This window comes from Monodelphis domestica, chromosome 7, assembly GCF_027887165.1.
Source record: "Monodelphis domestica isolate mMonDom1 chromosome 7, mMonDom1.pri, whole genome shotgun sequence".
Classification (NCBI taxonomy): domain Eukaryota; kingdom Metazoa; phylum Chordata; class Mammalia; order Didelphimorphia; family Didelphidae; genus Monodelphis; species Monodelphis domestica.
In genome coordinates, this window is record NC_077233.1 from 117,857,075 (window position 1) to 117,881,233 (window position 24,159).

The following is a 24,159-nucleotide window of genomic DNA, read 5'->3' on the forward strand; positions in this document are numbered from 1 at the left end:
ACAACCTACCTCCTTTCCACCATTTCATTACTGGAAGGATTTGCATGCTTTTAGTGAATACTTAATTTAAAAATTGGGTCATGTAACTTTAATAATCTTATCCATAATTTAAGTACAAATGAAAATCATAAATGATATCTACCCCTGCACTAATGAAAAAAATCCTGTCTTCTTTTCAGTGCTTTTTTATGCTGTCATTTATTTCTCTTCAAAAAATAAGTGGGACATAAAGAGATAAAAGCCACTTATTGAAAAATATTAATTTATATAATTCATCAGTAGCATTACATTGGAATAACTTGGTATCTGAATTTTTTCTTTTGCTTATAATGTCTTTTAAGTTTTATGCTACTGGAGCTAATACCTATCACCTTCCCATTTCTGCTATGTCCAGTGTTCTGATATAGGGGAAAATTTATAAACTTTTGTGCACATATGGCCATTGCAACTATAATTATGAATAAGACATGTATCAGTCAGCTCCTATTGGTATCTTAGAAGGTCTGAGGTGAAGTTCATCTTTCTCTGTTCTCTTCCTTCAGTCGATCACCAGAACCTGTTAATTTCATGTTAAAAATAGCTTTACTCTGACTGTCGAGAGTATTTAGAGAGAGGACTTGGCAAGTAATTGGCTAAACATAAATAAATGATGTGTTAATCTTATGGGAGGAAAATTATATATATATATATCTATATATATATATATATGAATAAAAATATATCAACAATAACATCTAGCCCTTCTGGTTGCCTATCACAAGTGCTGGGAAGAGAGGACATTTGTTCTTAGTGTTGTTTTTCCTATCACCTGGCTTGCATGAAGCAAGACCTGATTTCTTGGATGCCATTTGATTCTCTCAAAGGGAGCATCATTTCCTTGTATTTTACTATTGAAGAGCAGAAGCCTCACCTCTGGGCTGCGAAGGTTCCAGCTCTGACTTAAGGTTTTCAACTGTGTGGATGGCTGAGACTAAGCTTTCTTCCTACAATGAGAGGAAAGATTTTTGAGAAGGGCGGGGTATTTTTTTGTTGGATTATGGATGACTTGCTTCAAGGAGCACCTCCTAAAGTTAAATATAAAATCGCTTGGTTTTTAGGAAATGCGGTGCTTATTAAGAAAATGCTTGAGTATTCTTGAAAGTCATAGTACATGGCAAATTGTGTGTGTGTGTGTGTGTGTGTGTGTGTGTGTGTGTGTGTGTGTGTTTCAAGAGTTCAAGAACAGCCAGTTTAAGTTCCAGGTTTCATTATTTTCTGTGGAAAACCAGATGTGTAGCCTCACCAGAATGCATTCTGTTTCACTTCTCACTCCACCTTGCCAGGAGCCCTTATATTTTTGTAATAATAGCCAGGGTTTTGCGCTTAGCAGCAGCTGCTAGTAACATCTGCCAGATAATTACTGAGCTGAATCAGAATTCACCTGCCTTAACCTAAAGTGTGGGATGAATTCCTGATCAAGGAATAAAAGATTGATTGCAGTTACATTTTTCCATGCTTGTTAATAATCACTGCTATAGACACCAGTAAAGAGCAGATGCTTTCCGGGGGAGGTGTAGATGGGAGGGAGATAGAAAGAGGGGGGAGGAACAAGAGCACACACTTTTAACTACATATGTATGCATCTCACATTCAGCACAAGACACTGACATTTGTTAACACCATTGTAAAAAGATGCTACATCGTATGCTTCACATTCTAGATCTTCTCCAGCACCTGCTGATGATCAGGCCCCCTTTTATGTGTGAGTATTGGCGATTCAAAAGCTCATTATAGCTATATGTTTCAATTTGTCTGTGAAACCATTTCATGCTTTTGTAACATCCAAATCAGGGATGTATCCAGATATAGATTCAGCCTATACGTTTCAGCTTTTTTTTTTTTTACTTATTCAAATTTTAAACATAAAATTTCAGTTTGGCTGGAAAATCGTTGCTGCATTTTTCAGATTGATAATGATTAGCCGGATTGAAAAATTGTATTTTTCTAACTGTTGAGCTTTCGAGCTTGTTTCTAAGAGGATAGATAATCCTACCTGGGAGTTTTAATGAAGTATCTGGATTAATCTCCATGTCACATTTTCTGCAGCACTAATGTTGTTATTGGTATTTTTTTTTACTTTTTTGTATATAACTGAAGGTTAGTTTATTTTAAGTGTGTGTGTATATATCTATATCTATTTATTTTTTAACATTGGCCATCAAATAAGTTGTCTTCAGTGTGTTGCATATGTGGTATATAACACAGTTTCAGCTTTCTTTTTTTTTTTTGCTGGTGGCTTAGAGGTTGTTTTATGTGACTGTGTGACCAAGCGTGTATTCGGTACTCTTTGCACTCCATGCACCCTTGTGTTATGGACTGTTTATTTTGGTGGTTCCACTTTTTTCACTTGACTAAGTATTTATGAAACTGCTTTTGTCCCACCTCAGATTTTTGGGTGGCAGGCATTTGTAGATAGTTTTTGTTGATCAAAAGAGGAAAATGACGAAGGGATGTAGAACAAAACTCTTTAGAGAACTCTTGTTTGAAAGCTTAACATCTCATAAATAAATTGAAAATGTTTTAAGGCAACTGAGTGGCTCAGTGAATAAGAATGCCAGGCCTGGAGTTGGGAAAGCCTGGGTTCAGATCTGACCTCAGATACTTCCTAGCTGTGTGACCCTGGGCAAGTCACTTAACCCCTATCATCTAGCCCTTAAAGCTCTTCTGCCTTAAAACTGATATTCTGTATGCAGAAGGTAAGGATTTAAAAAAAAAGAAAATGTTTCACTGAATGTTGTACTCTCCATTGGGTTCTTATATTCTTTCCTCATTACTTTCCTATATTTTTCTTCAAGATTTGTTTGTTGTGATTTGGATAGTTGACAGAATTTTTAGAACCATCACCTATCTCATATTGTTTATCCCTTTAGTTTAATATTTATTTCCCCTATATTTAACATTGTGGATTTTTTTGATACTTAAACAAATCTTCTTGACTCCAAAGCCTTCCCTCTCTATTATCTTCCTTCTTCTTATAGTATATTTGTTGAATGAATGAAGATGTGAATAAGTCCTGCCTCTGAAATACTAGCTGTGTGACAGGGTAAAGCACATCAATTCTTGATGGCCTAGGTAATTCTCTGAGACTAAATTAAAAATGAATATCAAATTTATTTTGGGGAGCATTTGCACATTGGAAGTCCCCAAAACTTATGTAATTAATTATGTCAATAGTCTGTGCCCTTTCCCTCACCAGATGTGGCAGTAGTAAGGGGATATTGTATTACATTTTGGGTGAGATGGATAAATTTATCAGGCTCTCCTCTGCCTTCATGGGGCTTACAATTCAGATATTTATTCTTTATTCTGAACAGTTTCTGTACTTATTGCTCCATAAATTACTTTAATATAGGGCAAATGCTATATCTTCATTACTGTTTTGAAGATTAAATGAACACAGAGTTTAATGTCATAGTCCACAACCTTGCTACTCATGGGGAGCAAAAGAAGATACAGCTTAGGGATACCCAGGCAGGTCAGAGCAGGATAGGAGCTGTGCTTCATAAAAGACTAAAGTTCTGGAGAGTTGGATTGAATTGAAGAAATAATCCAAACCTTCATAGTTTATTTCTTATACTTTTACTTCCTTGCCTCCATCCTTGTCTCTATAGTGACATTCCCCAAATCTTAGTCCCTTACATTTGATCAACTTAAATATCCTGGATTTGGCTTCATTTCTGGACCCCAGGAGTGTATTACTCTCTTCTCGCTCTTTCACTTGTCTAGCACATAGTATACCTTCCTCAAGTGCCATAAGACATTGCCATGCCCGAGGTTAAACAGTTATCAAATGTGGGTCCAAAACTTGTGTCTACTGAACTATAGGTTATGACTAAATCCAGTAAATTCTGCTTCCTCTTTAATTGGCTGATATATGCCACCTGGCAAAAAAGTATATAAAGGAATATCAACCATAGGATTGATGTATTTCAGTGTAAGAATATCCCTATATAAAATATTAGTGTTTTGGTATAGAACACTAGTTAACAGGACCTAGGTAACAAGTCAAGGAAGTATAAAAGAAAAGAATCCTTCACACAAAATTGTGTAATTTTTTCATTTAACATATTAGGTCACTTGAGTGGTTCTCATTTTATGTGGCATAAGAAGATAATCCTCAATACTGCCAAAAATACGAAATTTTCATGTAACCATTACCCCCATGTTGACTTGGTAGGTCTTTTTCACATTATTTATAATCTCTGTATTATGCAGTTGCTGTTCCATAAGTACACTTTAGTTACATGAATACACAGATTTGATCTCATTTAATATATTTAACTTACCCCATTACTCATTGATCTATAGCTCAAGTTCCAACTGGGGAGACCAAAGTATGGTGAACTAAGTAGCATAATGGGGCAACAGCCAAATACTTTGCCCACAGTGGGATACTGAGCAATCTACACAACAACTGGAGGCAATGCCTAGCACAATGCTGTAGTTAACACTAGGAGCATTTAGTGAATGAACAAATGAATGCTTGTCTTTTAAATGGCAAATTAACTTTTTTCTAAATATCATCTGAGAAAGCTCATGAAATAAAAAGAGATATTTTTGTCAAAGATTAAACAATGTGATGTCATATTTGAGAGCTTGAGGCTTAGCAGTCAATAGAGAGAGCTTTTATCAGTCCTTTGGAGTGCTTGCTTAATTTAAGTGACTGGTTTAGATATTCAAAAGGAGTCAAAGTAGCCCTGGATAGGCAAGACCAATTCAGGGTGCCTTTAAATTCATTATGTCCTAGAATCTGGGTAAATTCAGGGACATTTGATGCTTTATATGGTTTTGCATATTTCCAGTATTAAGAAATCATTGTAAGCTTTATTATCATTTGAGAAACTCCATAAATTTCAACCCTCATTAAGCACCTATTAGTATTATGATTTTATGTGAACTTTTAATGGAAAGATTTGGCTGCTTGTCTCCCTGCAACACGAAATGAAAACGAATGCTACCTAAACGAAAGTCAACCAATAAGCAGTTATTAATCATCTCTGATGTGCCAGAGACACAGGCAAATAGACCCTCCCCTCAGGGAGCTTACCTTCTATCAGAGCTGCCATTTGCTCATATAGTTATCATTAGATACAAGTTGATTTAAGGCAGAATAACACTAGCCTTTGGATAGAGCAAGAAAGGCTTCTTGCAGAAAGTACTGCTAGAATGAAGTCTTGAATTCTTCTAAGGATTATATGAACCAAGGTGAGGCAGAGTACAGGAGTGTGTTTGAGGTATGTGGAACAGCCCCTTCAAGGGAAATGGGGGTGCTCTTTGAAACCTTAAAGAGGTCAATTTGACCAGACCTTGAGGTTGCATGAAAGAAGAGGATTACATAATAAAACTGAAAAGGGAGAATGGGACCAGATTGTGAAGGGCTCTAAATGTCAAACAGAGGAGTCGACATCTGCTCCTAGAGTAACGGAGAATCACTGGAATTTATGAAGAAAGGGAATAATATGATCAGTCATGCCCATTAGGAAAATCACTTTGTTAACTGTGTGGAAGATGAAATGTAAAGTGGCAAGATGAGATGGGGACTAATTTGGCAGAATATGGTACGGATGAGAGATTTTGAGGGCCTGTCATAGATGTGCCAGTGGAGAGAAGGAACACTTTTTGAGAATGTTATAGAGGAAGAATCAGTAAGAATTGGGAAATGATTGAATGTTGTAAGGGATAAATTTAGGGGTTTTTGACTAATATATTATACTTATGGTCACCAGGGATTAATTTAAATCCCAATAAAAATACTCACGTCAGTTTGGGAATTTTATGGTGGTTTAATTAATATAGAGGGAAGGAATTAAGAAGAAGAGTGAGAGAAAGGGGTATAAGATTTCTCCAGCCTAGCCTGAGTCAAGTGGAGTTCAGAGACCTCAATCACAAGGCCTCCTCCAAGATTTAATATAGCTCGACTTCCAGCCACGGGACCTCCTCTGAGATGACGGGCCTCCTAGGAGGATAATGTTTTAGGAAAGGTAAAGGAAAAAAGGAATCAGCCTCAACTCCGAGAGAGCTTAGGGAAGACGCCTCACCCGACCCAAGCCAAGACTCCAAGATGCCAAAATGCTGCCACAAGCCACATCTCTAGTTGAACCTAACATCTCCGAGAAAGACCCTGAGCTCAACACTTCCACCACCCAAGAGAGAGTGGCAAGAGGAAGTGATGTGAACATATAGACTTTTTTTTACATCACTTCCTGTGTCTCACATGTACCAATGGTAGCTTAAGCTTGACTTAGGACAGCCCAGGGGGTCTGTCAGTTGTTTCTTATTTGTCATTTGCTAGAACATGTCTGTCATAGGCCATCCTCCCCAACACTTAATCCTTAAGTAAGGGTATATATATTCCTGATTGCTAGACTAAGCAGGGTGGAGTAAATCTAAAATTCACAATATATGGGATAAAGCAGAGTGAGGAGTCAAGGACGACAGTATAGATGAAAATTTATAGAAATAGAAGTTTGGGAATATAGTGAGTTTTGAGGAAAAGTTAATGAATTTTCTTTTGTATATAAGTTTGAAATGTCTATAGGACATTCAACTTAAAGTGTTTAATCTAGCTCAAGAGAATGTCAGGTCTAGATATATAGATTGTCAGTCATAACATAGAGATGATTACAAAACCCATGGGAACTGATGAGGCTACCAAGTTCAGGAGAGCGTAGGGGGGAGCTGGGTGGCTCAGTGGATTGAAGGCCAGACCCCAAGATGGGAGTTCCTTGCTTCAAAATTGGCCTCAGATATTTCCTAGCTGTGTGACTCTGGGCAAATCACTTGACCCCCGTTTCCTAGCCCTTACCACTCTTCTGCCTTAGAACCAATACATAGTATTGATTCTAAGACAGAAGGTAAGGGTTTAAAAAAATAAATTAAATAGAGCTGAATAAGAATAAAAGAGGTTCCAGGAAAAAGCAATGTAGTACAACTATTGTTTTAGAGCTTAATATAAATGATAAGCCATCAAAGGAGAATGCAGTATGGTCAGATAGGTGAGAGAACTGAGAGAATAGTAAAATAAAATCCCAAGGAGCAAAAGCAGGAGGAAAGAATATTCAGTGTGTCGGTTGATGACATAATATAACAAAATATGAGGATTGATTTTAAAAAACCATCAAATTTTTCCAATTAAGAGGTTAATGAATAAATCATTTTGAATTTAATGTTGAAGACCTAAGTCAAATTATACAACATTGACAGTTGTCTCCACTTTTAGGCAATAGTTGTTTCCACTTGTAGGCAATGACAATAAACAACTTTTTCTAGGTATTATTTCATGTGCCCATGCTACCAATTTAGTTCCGTTCAACAAACATTTTTTTTAGTCTCTATTTTCCTGGCTCTGCTCAGTACTAGCAATAACAAAGATGAAAATAATTATAATTGTCTTTCATGAGCTTAGTCTAGTTAGGATGTAATACATTTATATGACTACGATACAAAGTAGAATGTGATAAGGGTAAGAAAGAGCTTAGTCTAGTTAGGGTGTAATACATTTATACGACTACGATACAAAGTAGAATGTGATAAGGGTAAGAAAAGATCCAGACAGAATGCAGAAGGTATATTAGAGAGGGTGTAGGGTGTGTGAAATTTCCCAGGGAAGGTTTATTTAGGACATCAAAGAATAGTTTCTAATAGACAGAAATGAGGAAAGAATGTGTCCATAAGAAATAAAATTTAGGACTCTGGTCCTTCATTTCCACAAAGTTTATTAGTATTTACTTGAATAGGTAGAGGCAGAGAATTAGAGGAAAAAAAAAACTATTCTATCACTAGATGTGTAACTAGGAGCATAGGAAGGCAGGTAAGACCCCATGCATGATTCTGGAAGAAGGTTCCCTTCACACCCCCCCCCCCAAGGCATGGGGTATACAGCCTCCATGAATATATGGATAGAGAAGAGAAGAGGACAAGATTAGGGACTGATAGTCATGAGTTAGGTTAATTTAGACTATGTGAAGAGAGCATTAAGAGCATTTATTTTATTGTAGGGAACAGAAGGTCAGTTTTGGAATCAGAACTGGATTTAATTTTTTCCTCTAACACATGCTCTTTCTGTGATGATATGTGAGGTCTTTAACTTCTCTGGGCCTCAGGAGACTCTTTAAGATTTATAAATTATTGGTGAGCTGCCCATCAGCATTGGTGTAAGGAGTTCCAATAGTGGGAGTTCCTTGTGTATGGTAGTGAAATTGCAGATCCCCACCCTTAGTCTTCCCCCCAGAAAGATTGATTAGACAAATGTGGGCCATATTGTGGTTGGCCCTTAAGTGCCAGATGAGCCTGTTTGTATTTTATGTTGTGGTTAAAACAATCAAAAGAAACATCTTGGTGTAGTGAAAAGGTTGGGATTTTGGTATCTGAAAAACTTGAGTTTAAGACCAGCTTTGGACGCTTACTGGCTATGTGTCCCTGGGTTAGTCACTTCATTTTTCAGTGCCCTACTAAGACTATAAGTTGCAGAGGAAATGGGTCATTTGCATTTGAAGAGCAATTTCCTCACTTTGAACATCCTACACCAAAGAAATAAAAGGTCTAGTAAAATAGAAAAAAAAAGTCCAATGCCAATTATGATATCTGACTTCATATTAAAGATCTTAGATTTAGATCTGTTGAAGTCCTTATGGACCTCAAGTCCACCTTCTTCCTTTTACAGATGAAAAGCCTTGAGTCACACAGCTAGCTAACAGTATTTGAGGCAGGATTTTTGAATCCAGGCATCACGACTTCATTAAAAATGGGTTGTCTAGTACACCATGCTTTTTTCCCCCCTCAGGGTTTACGGTGTGCTTTACCCACATTAGCTCCCTTGATATAATAACTCCAGGTCATGAGCTGTAGTTTGCTGACCTTTGGTAGTTACTCAGGAGCCCCTAAATAGTTGGAGCAGAAGAATGTCCTAAGTCAGATCTGTTATTAAGGGAAGAGAAATAAGATGATTTTATTTCTTTTGAAGAGAAATACCACATGGATTTTTAAAGGCTTTAACTTCCTTATTTGGTTTGTTTTTGATGTCACACATTTTAGTATAATGTACTCGGAAGCATGGTGAACTTTTTTTATGAACATGACTAATAAGGATGACAAAATGTGCATTTTTGTTCTTTTGGAAGGTTCTTTTATTTTTCCCTCATCATTCTGCTAATCTTTGATACTCCTTTTTACTTTGATGTGATCTCTTTTTTTCTAGGGTTACCTATGTGCCTGCAGAGCTTTTGGAAGAGTACAGAACAAATTTAGGACGCCAATCTGGGGAAGCAACGTCACTTGATATGTTTTCATCTTATACTGCCAGGTAATTGAAATACACCCGTTAGTAATTGTACCAAGAAGAGAATTTATTAAAACTGAAAGACCATGGTTGAGCTCAACTTTTTGCTCTGGAAATAACAAGTATAGGCTAGTGAGGAGAAGTCATATATTAGAAGGAAGAGGGGCAGGGAAGAATAGAATATGCTGACGTGCTGATTTCCACTTGTATCTATGCTAAACTATTTCTTAGCTAACATTCAGATTCGAGAACTTAGTTATATGTAAGGGATAGAGCTGATAGCATGAACTTTTTAAAAAAATATTTTCCAATATAAGTAACTATTCCAAAATTTACTTCTATAGTTTCAAAGGAAGTTAGAACTTTGTAAATTTTTGCTTAGGTAGCTGAGTGACATAGTGGATAGTGTGCCAGGCTTGGAACCAGGAAGACTCATCTTCTAGAGTTCAGATAGACCTCAGACACTCATAGCTTTGTCAAGTCACTTAATCCTATTCGCCTCAGTTTCTTCCTTTGTAAAATGAGCTGGAGAAGGAAATGGCAAAGCACTTCAGTAACTTTGTCAAGAAAACCCCAAATAGGATGATGAAGAATCAGACACAAATGAACAACAAAACTTTTGCATGACTCCATGGACAGAGACACCTCAATGCAGCATTCATATCATTCTTTTTGAGTCTCAATATCAAGTAAATGTTTATTCAAGAATGTATAGAAATATACAGTTATCCTTTTAGGGGCACAGTTCTCCTGCTATCTGGAAAATCTGGTTAAAAATTTTTAACCCTCCTTTTGTACAAAGAAAGTCTGGATTTTTTCTTTTTCTTTTATGGGGTATTTACCATACCTTATTGTAAATTTTTGGTTAAATACCCTAATATTAAGTTTCTAAACTTTTTCTGTGTCATCTGCTGGCCATTTTGTGTCATCATAGCTTCTGCAAAACTCCAAAAAATTTCCCACTTAATTTTTTATGCCAACCCCTGATGTATCAAAACTACAAGGGTGAAAGTTGCAATGGGGAATAGATAACTGTATATCTAAATATAATATTTAATACATAGTTCTGTTTATATTTATTTTATTTTAATAAAATATGTTTAATAACTATATTTCTTATTTTAGAAATAAACATATTTCTATATATAGTATGACACAAAGTATATCTAGAAATAAAAAGATTAAAACATAACCATCTGTGTTGGCTGCTACTCTAAGATAAAATATATTTGCTACTAATAAAATAGTTTTGATGAGGCTCATTTTTTCATAAACTATCTTTTTTACTTCTTTTAAAACATTTATTTAATTGATTAAGAACGTTTTTATATGGTTATGTGTTTCATGTTTTTTCCCTCTCCTCCTCCTACATCCTCCCATAGCCAGTGCTCAAATCCACTAAGTTTTATGTGTGTCATTGATCAAGACCTATTGCCATATTATTGATATTTGCACCAAGATGATCTAAAATATTTCTTTTTCATCAATAATTCATTATCCCATTGATAGAAACATTTTTTTCTTAAATAATAACCATTAACTAGTTTGTTAACAAAGTAAAATCATGTTGATTCTGATTTTGACCTTTTATAGATCCAAAGAGAGAGGTACTTAAAAACCATCTAGGCCAGAGATTTTTTTAACCTTTTTTTTTGTGTTGTGAACCCCTTAGGAAGTCTAGTGAAGTCTATAGACCCCTTCTCAGAATTATGTTTTAAAATGCCTTAAGTAAAATAGGATTAAAAAAGAATCCCATTATATGAAAAAATGTCTTTTTTTCTATATACACACACTATATATATGTATATATTTTTGTCATTTTAAAATGCATACACATATATTTTAAATCCTTACTTTTGTCTTAGAATCACTACTAAGTATCAGTTCCAAGGCAGAAGAGTGGTAAGGGCTAGGTAACTGAGGTTAAATGACTTGCCCAACATCACATAGTTAGGAAGTACCTGAAGCCATATTTGAACCCAGGACTTCTCATCTCCCAGCCTGACCCTCTATCTACTGAGCCACATTGCTGTCCCTAATATATACATTTTTAAAATCAAGTTCACAGAGCCCAGGTTAAAAACTCACAATCAATTTTCACCTGTTCCTCTGATGGCCATTGTTATTTCTACCATACTCTCCTAGTGCTGCAACCTAATTTCATTTTCCACTCGCATAGTGAAGCCTCGGAGAATAGGAGAGCACAGTGCACCTGCCAGAATGGTCCAGTTGGAGTTTGTACTGTTTTTCAGCAGGTTTCTAGCTTACTGCAAATAATCACCTGGCAGACTTCCTGCATTTCAGTAGGTTTTGACATAGTCTATGCTTTCTCTTTAGGAGGGGGGAAAAAGTCTTCCCTTGTTGCTGTCTATTGTACTTACTGCCAATCAGAGATCCAGATATGTTTTGTTATATAGTTAGCATTTGGTAAGAAGCAAAATTGCTACAGACACGGGAAGGGGGAAAATCCAAACACAGCCTGGATTCTAATAGACTTCCTATGTAAGGAAGTGTTGCATGTGTCGGGTAGCTCCAGATGGGCCACAGCTGTGCCAGAAGCATCTTCTGTTTTTCCCTTATAGTTAAAGGGAAAACACTTGCTTTTAAAGCTCTTGCGTTTTGGGGTTTCCAAAGCTTTTGTTGAATCCACCCATGGGAAAAGATTACTTGAAACTATTGATTTATAATGGATAAACTACTTGAGGCCAGGAAGCATGCTTTGCATATTTTTGTGCCCCCCAACCTCCAGAGTACCAAGCAGGGTGCTATTAAAGCAGGCCTTAAGAAAATATTTGCCAAGAAGGAAGCTGGGTGGCTCAGTGGATTTAGAGCCAGGCCTAGAGATGGGAGGTTCGAGGTTCAAATCTGACCTCAGACACTTCCTTGCTGTGTGATCCTGGGCAAGTTACTTAACCCCCATTGCCTAGCCCTTACCGCTCTTCTGCCTTGAAACCAATACACAGTATTGATTCTAAGATGGAAGGTAAGGATTAAAAAAAAAAGTATTTGCCAAATAAATGAAAGAATGAATTCATTTTCCTTTAAAATTTGGTTATATTTTCCCATTGTAATAGGGGGAAAACACATTTTTTCAAAATCCATATTTTTTTCTTTCTCAGAGCACAGATTTTCTAAACTTTTTCACATTATAAAGCCCCCTGAGAGTCTAATAAAAACTAGGAACCTTTTCTCATAATAATAGTTTTAACTCACAATAAATGTGTAGGTTTACAAATTTTATTGGAATATAGTTATTAGAATATATTTTTAAAAGCAAACAAACAAGTTCACAGGCCCCAGGATAAGAATTCTGGCCATAGAGATGTATTTAGTATCTTTTGACTAAGCTTATGGTAAATCCTTTCTGTCATTTGCCTCTTGCTTTTGACTGAAATCATGTAGCAGAGATGCTGAGTGAGTAGGAGCTTCCCAGAGCTAAAACATGCCATTGTTTTCTGGGCTTTATAAAGCTCTCACCTAAACAGATCAGGCAGTGGTAAGAAGTCTGTGGGTGTTTTTGCAAGTGTTTTCAAGTACTCTGTGTCTCATTCTTTCACAGAGAAATTCCAGAACTCCCAGAACGTGAGGAAGGAGAAGGAGAAGAAAGTGAACTGCAGAATGCAGCCAACAATAGTAACTGGAGTCAGCCAAGGAGGTGAGTATTGTTTCCAGTTAAGAAAATTCTTTGAAAGGATCTTGGGGTGTTTACCTAGGGGCCAGGGCAGCGTGCTCTTTAGAGATCTCCACTACAGTAGAAAATACATTCATTTCATTAATTTTTTAAAGAGACTTCACGTTATTTCAGACTTAAATAGGATGGTGTTTTCTTACTCTGACTTTGGGTTCTGTGATATCCAGAGGCTTACCTGGTAAAACTTCTTATTCTAAATCACATTAAATATGTAACAGTGTGCCACAAAGGTGCACTCATTTTTCTTTCATCTATCCACCAATTCATTCATTCTACATATATTAATTATGGGTCTGATAGAGCACTGTGTGTGGTACTGGGGGAGCTCCCAAGTTAAATCTATTCCCTTGTGCCTGCCTCTGTAGAGTCCAAAAGAGGATAAGAAATAGATCTAATAAAAACTATGAGTCAGTTAATCAATAAGTATTTATTATGCACCTGCCTACTATGTTTTAGATACTGCACTAAGCTTTGGGGATTAAAAAAAGAAGCAAAACAGTCATTTTCCTTGAAGAGCTCATAATCTAAAGGGGAGACACACACAATTATGTACAAACAGCTGAGTATAAGTGATATTTAGGAGATAATATACAAAGGGAGGGCATTAAGATTAAGAAGCATTGGGAAAAGTATCTAGTAGAAGGTGAGAGTTTGGCTATGACTTGAAGGAAGCCAAAAAGTAGGAATGAAGTGGGAGATTTGGGAACAAGTGAAAGTGCCCAGAATCTCAGGATGGAGAATTTTGTTTAAGAAATAGCAAGGAGGCTAGTGTGCCTGGATTGCAGATTATGTGGGAGTAGTAATTTTCTTTTCTTTTTACATCTTTAAAGGGTGTAAAGCAGCCTGGAAAAGCAGAGGGTCTAGGTTATGAAGGACTTTGAATGCTAAACACAGGATTTTATCTTTGATCTTGGAAGTCATAGGCAGCCACTGTGACATGATCAAATTTATGTTTTAAGAAAATCACTTTGATAGCTGAGGCAGGAGTAGAGAGAGACAAGAATCAAACAGATCTACCCACCAGCAGTAATATTGTAGTAATCCAAGTGCGAGATAATGAGGATCTGCAATAGAGTGGCGGCGATGTCAGAGGAGAGAAGGGGACGTATAGGAGAGATGCTGCAAAGTAAAATTGACAGGTCTTGGCAACAGATAGGATACTGAACATTATTAGAGAGAGCTAGTTTGTTAGCCTGGATAGCTCATGAGGTGGTGATGCTCTCAAAAGTAATAAGAAAGTTAGGAAGAGGAAGAGGAGGAGGGTTTAGGGAAAAAGATATTGAATTTAGTATGTGTCAGAGGCGGAATTTGAATGAACTCAGGTTGTTCTGATTCCAAGTATAGCCATCCTATAATTATTTTAGTCTACATTCTCCTAAATATGTGAATTGAAAATTTTAGTTGTTATTATATTATGCTAATTGAAAACCTAGCCCAGCCAAGTTTACTTTAATCTTTATATTTTTCTTTCTTGCTTTCATCAGAGAACACTAATGGACAGGATTTGAGAGATGGAATTGGGAGGAAAGATTTAGAAGACATGCAGAAAAATAAAGTACAGAACTGGAAGGGTTATTGAGGACCAGAATTGATAGGTATCATGAGAAAATACATTAAGTGTGGAGGCAGCTAGGTTGCTCAGTAGATAGAAAGCCAAGTCAAGAGATAGAAGGTCTTGTGTTTAAATTTGGTCTCAGATACTTTCTTTCTGTATGACCTTGGACATGTCACTAAACCCCAGTTGCCTCACCCTTATTGCTCTTCTGCCTTGGAACAAATGCTTGGTATTAAATCTAAGACAGAAGATAAAAGTTTAAAAAATAAAACAAAATTAAAAATTTATATATATGCACACACACACATATATATATTTATATTAGATATCAACAGCTAATATTTAGCAAAAAGAATTTTAGGACTACAGGTAAAAATACTCCAGAGTTAGAAAACTTGATTTAGTCCTTTACATATCTCCCTAAACCATTTCTCTGTATAAATCTTTATATGATTCAAAAAAATACTTAGCCAAAATGATGAATTTTTGTTTTTCTAATAGTCTTTTTTTTTTCTAAACCTTTACTTTCTGTCTTAGAATCAATACTTTGTGTTGGTTCTAAAGCAGAAGAGCAGTAAGGGCTAGGCAATGGGGGTTAAGTGACTTGCCCAAGGTCACACAGCTAGAAAGTATCTGAGGTCAGATTTGAATCCTGGACCTCCCATCCCTGGGCCTGGCTCTCAATCCACTGAGCCACTCAACTGCCCCTTCTAATAGTCTTAAAAATTGAATTGAGTGTAATTTCTGTTTCATTTGATTAACTATTAAAATGTAGGTGTAAAAATCAACTAAAATCTATTAATCAGCCCGCTTCCTATAAATTAGGGACAGCTTTATTTATAGAATAATGGATCATATACTCCATAATTGTGCCTGGCCACATAATAAGTGTTTTTATCTCTCTCTCTCTCTCTCTCTCTCTCTCTCTCTCTCTCTCTCTCTCTCTCTCTCTGTCTGCCTACCTATCTGTCTATCTACCTATCTGTCTTTCTGTCCACTTACCTATCTATGTCTGTCTGTCTGTCTATCAGTCTGTCTGTCTAGCTTTTTATCTGTCTATCTATTCATCAAATTAGATGCTCTTAGAGAAAGATGGAAATTCATAGAGTGAAAAGTTTACAGGTATGAATCATATGACTATAATTTATATTTAGAATTGGAACAGAAGAGATATATGAAGTCTTCTGTGTAAACAATTAGCAGATGAGGAAACTAAGGTAGAGAGAGATTAAGATATTGTGCAAGGTCACTGATAGTAAATAATAGACCCAGACTTTTTACCCAGACCTTCAGACTCTAATTTTAGGACATACTGCATGTCATTGAAAGCCAGGAGTAACATCTTTTGTTGACATAAAAAATGATTTTTAGCAAATATGTTGAAGTGAAATAAAGGCTATAACAGACTAGTTTAGTATTCAATTTGACTTGATTTAATTCAACTAAATTTAATTTCATAAGAATTTGTTGAATACCAGCTATGTATCAAGAACTTTGATTTGTACTTTGGAGTATAGAAGAAAAATAAAAGACCCATATACATGTCCATGCACTTAAAAGAGTTTAAAATGCAATAGGAGAAATAAGTTATAAAGTAGTTAAATAAAACTAAAAAGATTCTAGGACAGAATGTGATTAAGGGATAAAACAAATTAATGCCCCACAGATTCTTCTAAATAAGTAAAAATATAGTGCTTATTTTGATCAGTGCCTTAAAGAAAGCACTGTACCTGGATAGGCCATTGTGTAAATGAAATTAAGTACTTATACCTTATTAAATAAACCTTGAGTGGTTAACATATATGCTTCCATAAAAAGCATAGAAGCTAATAATTTCATTTTGCTTAGTGATAATTTTATCCTTTAGAAAATAGAAAAAGACTGTAATCCTGGAATTCATTCTTAATAAGAAGGAAGTGATTCCTGGGATTAAAATGATGGCAAACTTGTGGACAAATGACCATCTGTCTTAGATTTTTTGATATAGAAGGAAAGCAGGACGTCTTCTTACATGAATTATTATTTTGGGAAAAAGATTTTGAAGGTTTGGGGAGAAATATAGATAGGATCTTGTGACTGAAAATTCTACAAAGAAAACCATCCTAAGAGGGATGAAAAGTTATTAAGAATGAAATTCTGAAGGAAAAATGGAAAGTATTTACAATAGGAAAGAAAAAAGAAAGTTGTATAAAGAGATAGACGTGGATACAAAGGGAATTCATCAATCAATTTGAATTTTTAAAAGATATACAACAGATGGAAGAAAGGACTAATATCAAAGAATGTATACAAGAGAGTGTCCCAGAAAGGAGTACTAAAGCTCATATTGAGGACCTGACTGACCTAGATTGATGCTTTTGTGGTTGGAGGGAAGGCTATAGAATTGGGAAGAAAGGTAGAATTCAATGATGTGGGGAAAAGACGAAGAAAGAATCAAAGATGACTGCAAGGTTATAGAGCCAGATGACTGGGAGTGTGATGGCCTCTAAAAAAATAGAGGTTTAGAAAGTGGGTAGGTTTTGGGAGAAGGTGCCAAGTTCTGTTTGAAACATGGGAAATTTTGGAGTGCTGATGGGACATTTTCAGGGATCAAGCAGCTGGAAATTTAGAAATAGAATTCAGGAGAAAGAGTAAGTCTCGATATATAGATTTTTGCATCGTTTGCAATGAGATTTTAATTTAACTCAAAGAAGCAGCTGAGATAAATGAGAGCTAGAGGGAAAAAAAAGAGAAGAGGGCTCAGGAAAGGTACTTGAGTAAAACCCAGGAGATGAATAATCACTGAGCAAATAAGTTTGTTTCTTAAACTCTAATATGAATATATTAGTCCCACCATACCTCATCTGCTTATGAGATACTCTTTTACTAATATTATTTTATATATTTATATGTAATATATACTTTATATATATATAATATATAATTATATAAATCATATATTTATATAATATGTTATTATTATGTGATAATTGCTAACCTTAGATAAGTTTTAACTTTTATTAACTTTACACTTTATCTCATTTTCCTTATATTAAAATCTGTTTTCAGAAGTCTGCGAAAGACCTCTTTCTTTGCACTTGTCTACTCTAAAAGCATTCTCTCTCTCTCCCTGTCCCTCTCTCTCTCCCTCTGCTTTTCATGGGCAAATTTTGTCACTCTGATTTCTATTGATGTACTGATAGATAAAGGTATTCTTTCCTGTACACATAGCCCATAAACTTTTTTCATCTTAGTAAACTAGCAGCTTTGGTTGAAAAATTCATCACCCTTAGCATTAACCTAATAATGAGATTTTTCTGATATCATTGGATGGATCCTCAGATGAAAGACATAAAAGTCTTTGCTTAACCCATACTCTTAAGTCTTTCGAGCTTGATAGGAACTGCTCAAAATTATGCTTTGTTGACATAGCTTTTGAAATTGGTGATCCTCCCATATTCCATGAAGCATTAGGGAAAAACTCTGGTGGAAACAAATATGTTCCTTGCAAATAATTACAATTTAAAAAATAGTTCAAAATATTTGCCAGACATAGAAAATAAAGATTTAGGAAAATAAAAATAATTTTGCTACTCATTACACATAAATGGTTCTTTTATGGGCCCAGACAAGGACTATTGCAAAACTAACATGAACACAGAGACTTGGCTTCTTTTTGTTTTTGCTAGGGTTGAGCTGTGGAGAGAACCAAACAAATCCCTGGGCATCAGCATTGTTGGAGGACGTGGGATGGGAAGTCGACTAAGCAATGGTGAAGTGATGAGGGGTATCTTCATCAAGCATGTTCTGGAAGATAGTCCAGCTGGCAAAAATGGAACCTTAAAAACTGGAGATAGAATAGTAGAGGTATCTTACAATATGATTTTTCTGTACTGAATGTTTTATTTTTAAGGGAAAATGATTTTTACTCTTTTTCAAACATTATAGTAGAGCGTGAATCAATGAGAAAATTTCCTTTATACTTGAAACATTTTTTGTGAGTTTACATACACATGCATTCACACACAGATTGGAGAACTATTCATGAATTTTCTTAAGGAAAAAATAACACCAATTGCACTTACAAAGCTTTTTACAAACAGAACTATAAATTTACTAATTTTAAATTGACAAACATTTTTGTATAAAGTAAGGAAAATTTCATCACTTTTCTCTTGCAGATTAATTTGATTACCTTTGGCTTTTCTTTGTAGATCATTCCTGTGACCTCTTTAATTCCTTTTGTACACCCAAGGAAAAAATATTCCATCACCAATGTTTTATATAATTACCACACATTTTAATTTTTCATAAACAAATGTGTCTATGTTTAATATACAAATGTGTGTATTTGTACATGTGATACTGTCAATTCAGACAATTCTATGTATGGGAACTAATCTAAGAGTCATTTGCTTAAGAGATAAATCCAGGGAATTGCTTTAAACACTCGAGAGGAGGTAAGTGTGCCTTGTATCTAGTCACTTGTACAATTATGGGTGAGAGGGAAGATATAGTATTTATGTTTTCCTGATCCCAAATTCATAATTCTTCCCAATGTGCTCTATTACCTTTCATAGATATGCATATCTTATATATAGACACAAATTATCCTCTAAGAGAAAACCATATAACATCAATGTCAGGAAAATACAAGTTCAAATTGAATGTATGATATATATAGCTGAATGTTGGTAGGCAAAGATGTGACCTCTCAGTTCTGAAGCAAATTCCTAAAACCACAAGTGATTGTAGGCAGGCTGCTCTCATTGATGTAGAGTCATAAAGACCGACTTCCAAACATCCTCATTATTTAACTTTGCACAAATCACTTACCTGTATTTTGGGACCTGTGGCAACTCTCTAAGATATTAAGTTTTAGAGAAGGTACACATCTGCAGTGGAACCAGAAAGTATCTCACCAGGAGCTCCCTAATTTGACCAAATCACAGATTTCTTCCCACGACCCCTGAAAAGACAAGACGACATCATAAGACAACATTACAGAGTGGATACTGATTTGAATTGGTAGAGGGAATTTCCTTAGTAGAAACGTCTTGTGTCAATGAAATCATGGGTCTGTACAATCAAATAAACAAAAACTTTTGACCCTTAAGCAAGATGATTATTTTAAGGAATGCAGGAACTTTGAAAACTCATTTCCCAAATGAAAGACAAACTATTAATCATATTTTTAAGGACTAACATTAAGTTGTCTTTGTTTTTGTTTTTGTTTTTAATTTTAGCACTGAAATAAGAAGGGAGAATGCTTTCTAATAGAAAGAACATTGGGTCTGGAGGAAGTAGACCTGGATTCAGATCCTGCCTCTGAGATTTACCATCTATTTGACCTTTAACAGATCACATATTTTACCCAGGTCTTGCTTTTATTTGTAAACAGAAGAGGTCAGACTAGGTCCCCAAAAACTCTATATCTGTGGTCCTGTGAACCATTATGTGGAAGAGAGGAGAGAGAACTCCTTTCTTTTTTGTTTTTTAATTTTGTGATCCTTCAGATTGAAGAATTGTAGGCTTTTCTATTTGATACTTCCATTCTCTATAATTTACAATTTCTTACCTATCATTAGAAAGCCTTCAAATCAAAGAAATCACTTTTCAAAAAATTGTGAGAATATCCTTTCTCTGCCTTAGACTATCAGAGTTTATGTATCCTTTATAATAAAATTCCTTGATTCAACCAGAAAGGAAAATGTCTTTACAACTTCTCTTTCAGAAGGGAGTAATCTTCCATTTTTGTACAATATTATCCTAATGGACATTCTCTGTTAAAAAGGGAATTGGATTAATTCCTTTCAGTCACAGAACAAGGTACCTTTGTTTACTTACACATAATAGTCAGTGGCATATATCTATGAAGAAATACTGATCTTTTGAACATGGGAGTTCTACAAAAAGGTTTATGGTCTCTTAATGTTAACTGAGAAAATGCATAATTTACTTATCAGACTATTTTACTGGCAGAAATTGTCAAGTGTAAATGAAGATGATTCACATTCTTAAGATAAAGGTGTTCTGTGCATAGAGTTCAGATTTTCTTCCTTTTCAGAACTTATCAGCTTTGACTTTGCTGTTTGGAATTAGCATATAACACAAATGTAATCATTGGAGATGGTGAAACTATGATTAACAATGAACTTTATTTTCCCACCAGGATTAGCATTTGGCCTTTGGACGATTTAATTTTCCTTTCTTTATTTTCTGTCATTTGGTTATGATTCAGACAAACCATCGCATTAGATGAAACTAAGCTTTTATTTTAAGTCTATTTATGTAAAAATTACTAACAAGCACGTTTCCTTGGCTTTTAGCACCTTTCATGTCTATTACCAAAAAAAAACTCCTTTTGCAAAACTAACCTTACTATGATCTTGAGTATTTCTGGGCACCAGAATAAGATTTTATCAGAAGAACTGTACATTGAATAAATAAAAGAGAATGACAGCAAAAAGGGAAAATGATCTTCATTATTCCACAGGAAAATAAAGAAATAAGTTAAAGAATGTTCACAATAAAACTGAATTTCTTTACACAATTTCTTAAATGATACTGATCTGTTCATTATTTAAAGTAACAACTTAGCACTATTTTAAAATATAGAATTTTTAATTCCTTTTTGCCAATCAGGTTTATCAGAAATCCTGAATTTCTTATAGCAAATGCATGGATCCAGCCGCACTCTCAATAAAGTTGATTTTAAAGTTTGCCAAAATACCACAATTCTTTCTAAGGTTTAAACAGATATTCCTGATGCCTGGTAAATGATTCTCAGTACTGAGACCAACAAATTGCTCCATTTCACTTTAGCTTCTTATAATGTTAAGCTAAGGCCTTCCATTGCAGGTGGATGGAATGGACCTCAGAGATGCAAGCCACGAACAAGCTGTGGAAGCCATACGGAAAGCAGGCAACCCTGTACTCTTTATGGTACAAAGCATTATAAACAGACCGAGGGTAAGCATCTGCAAAGTGGAAAGGAGGCATGTGAAAACCTCATGTGATAAAGCATATACTGCAGAGCCCAACTGTATGCAAACAAAGATAGTGATTCTTGACATCTCTTTAAAATTTTGTTGCAGGGTATTTTTTGTTGTTGTTTTTTTTTCTAAAATGCAGAATCCATGTGGAAATCATTTCTAGCTTGTTATATACAAATGTGAAAATTCCTAGAGGAAAAAAAAAACTTTCTTCCAGATTTATTGGTAGCCCTATAGGTCTAATTCAGACTATTTTGTCACTCTACTATTATCACAAAGGGTTTAAAGAAAACTCATTAAAGAGAAAGATGGTATGGTGGATCAGTGGAACATTCAATGATTATTAAAGATGACATCTTACGAAGCAATGGAGAGCACTGTAATTCCATAATTCTATTCTCTCAGTGAATTTCTGTGCTAATCAAAAGCTATGATCACATGTGAATGAGCCTTTCTGTATCTGTGTGCACCACTTAAAACTAAACTTCCTCATTATGGATTCTGTTTAAATTGCATGTCTATTTACTAGTGGTTTCATAACTTTTGTTTCCCAGCCAGAGTCTGTGTCTAGCACTTCATCAGCATCTGCTCTCTGTGAGCAGAAACCCACTAACCCATTTTACCATCAGTCATCTCAGGTAAATTGATTTTTTAAAAAATGTTTAATGAACTGTTTTGGTGACAGAAATATTATTGTTAAGTATTAGAAACTGTATAATGAGTGTTAAGAATGAACATTAGGGCAGCAGTTTATGATAAGCTACATTAATTTTAGTCTTAATTTCTTTGGAAAATTTCTTCATAGCTGGTTTAAGTTAGGGAGATTATTCATTCATATTTTAAAATAAGTTTATTTTAAGTATCTTTATCACATCATTTAAAAATAAATACAAAGTTCTTCCAGTCCAATTATGTAAATGGAGGAGATTTGAGTACTTTTCTACTTTCTTTTCCTAAACATGAACCTGTTGGTTAGCTGTATGAAGAAACTCAACAAATAGGTCATACATTGTTATTAGAAAACTAAATTGTTCATATTCAGAGGCGTAAGGGACAAACAAAAGACTGGATTTCTCTTACTAATTCTTTCTTTTGTCATCAAGACAGGTGTATGTAGCTCTGGGCTGGGTTGGCTGTAAGAAATTAATGTAGTAGTTCCCAATTCTAAGTAGCTATTTTCACATCTGCAATTCATAATTATTCAGTTGTTTATTGTTAGATAATAATTATCCATTTAATTGAGAAAATCTACCAAATGGTAGAGTAGCATCATAATGCATTCCATATAAATGCTTTTTCAGCTTGTTTAAATAATTATAAATCTTGATACATTCATGCTTCCATTTGTTGTGTTAAACATAGATACAGACACAGCAAGATAATATTGGCATTGCTTGTTTAAATCATGTTAAAGCTATTTTTTTTTAGTTCCTAACTTCCACATTTGGAACAATAATATAAACTGCTGATTAGTAATTCACAGGATTACCTTTTGAGCTTTATAAACATTTACTCAGTGCCAATCATAACTTCTTAATATTTTAAGAGCAGACATCTTTCTACCACAGCAGACAGATTTCCTCCTTTGATATTAAATGTCTTCTTATTCCTGACAAAATAGTAGTTTGATGTTTGAATGGGTCCATGCTTTCACTGGTATGGATATTCTTTCTGCCAAGCTGAACAAAAGCCCTACACACCTCCATCTTTGGTGAGATATTTGTCTGCATTTTGGTTTTTGGGTAAACCCTCCTTTTGGGTGATTCACTTCTTTTCTTTGGTTTTAATATCTCAGGGGTACCCATAAAGTTATCCTTAGTCCCATCTACCCATATTCTTGCAAGATTTGAGGATAAGTCTCACCTAAATAATTAATTTAATCAGAATTAATGATGTGTTTAAAGTGAAGTTTATCTTTGTTGACATTTCTTCTTCTTATGGTTAGTATTCCCATCCCTAATAATTATATGGGAAAATGTACTTAAGTTTCGCTAGCACATATTTTTCCACAATAGGTACCTACACATTATAGGTGTAAGATAAGTTGGCTTGTTAATAATCTTCCTGTTAATCATGACCACCCATGAATCTGGCATGGTCTTTATCTCTACTTTACAGTGTTAAACACAACAGGATGGTGTATGACAGACTGATTGACACATTGAATGTGTTTGTCATTTGAAGTGGATTTTAGTCAGCACAAAAAGAGCCAAAGTTTTCTTTTCTTCTCTCTCCTACTTGAACTTAGCTTGCTTCCAGTGGCCCTTCAGGATATTAGCAAAAATGGCAGTCATTGATTTTTCAATATAAATTCTGTTCTCTTTCTATAATCCTTTAGAAAACCATTGATTTTTCAATATGAATTCTGTTCCCTTTCTATAATTCTTTAAATAACTATTGATTTTAATATGAATTGTTCTCTCTATATAAATCTTTAGGTAATCATTGATTTTTTTCAATATGAATTCTGCTCTCTCTGTAAATCAATAGATGATAATAATAAGCATTTTCAAGTGATCTAACTTTTTATTTGTGTCAAAACCAAATCCTAATCCCAAATAACTTATAAATAAAAAATAATGTAAGTAATTTGGTTAGTGATAACTATAGTCATTTCCTGAAT

At 34.9% G+C, this 24,159-nt stretch overlaps 1 protein-coding gene across 50 annotated transcripts in view; it reads left to right on the top strand.

The window, feature by feature from the left end:
* Nucleotides 1-24,159, top strand: part of MPDZ (multiple PDZ domain crumbs cell polarity complex component) — a 229,323-nt gene that overhangs the window by 143,479 nt on the left and 61,685 nt on the right. For 22 of the 50 annotated variants that reach the window (XM_056805373.1, XM_056805384.1, XM_056805390.1 and 19 more), the window contains 6 exons: nt 1,700-1,741; nt 9,236-9,340; nt 12,876-12,971; nt 18,231-18,408; nt 21,403-21,513; nt 22,091-22,174. In XM_056805373.1, coding sequence (XP_056661351.1) covers nt 1,700-1,741; nt 9,236-9,340; nt 12,876-12,971; nt 18,231-18,408; nt 21,403-21,513; nt 22,091-22,174 — 616 coding nt within the window. The remainder of the gene's footprint in view (nt 1-1,699; nt 1,742-9,235; nt 9,341-12,875; nt 12,972-18,230; nt 18,409-21,402; nt 21,514-22,090; nt 22,175-24,159) is intronic. The other 28 variants (XM_056805400.1, XM_056805378.1, XM_056805398.1 and 25 more) reach the window with 4 other exon arrangements.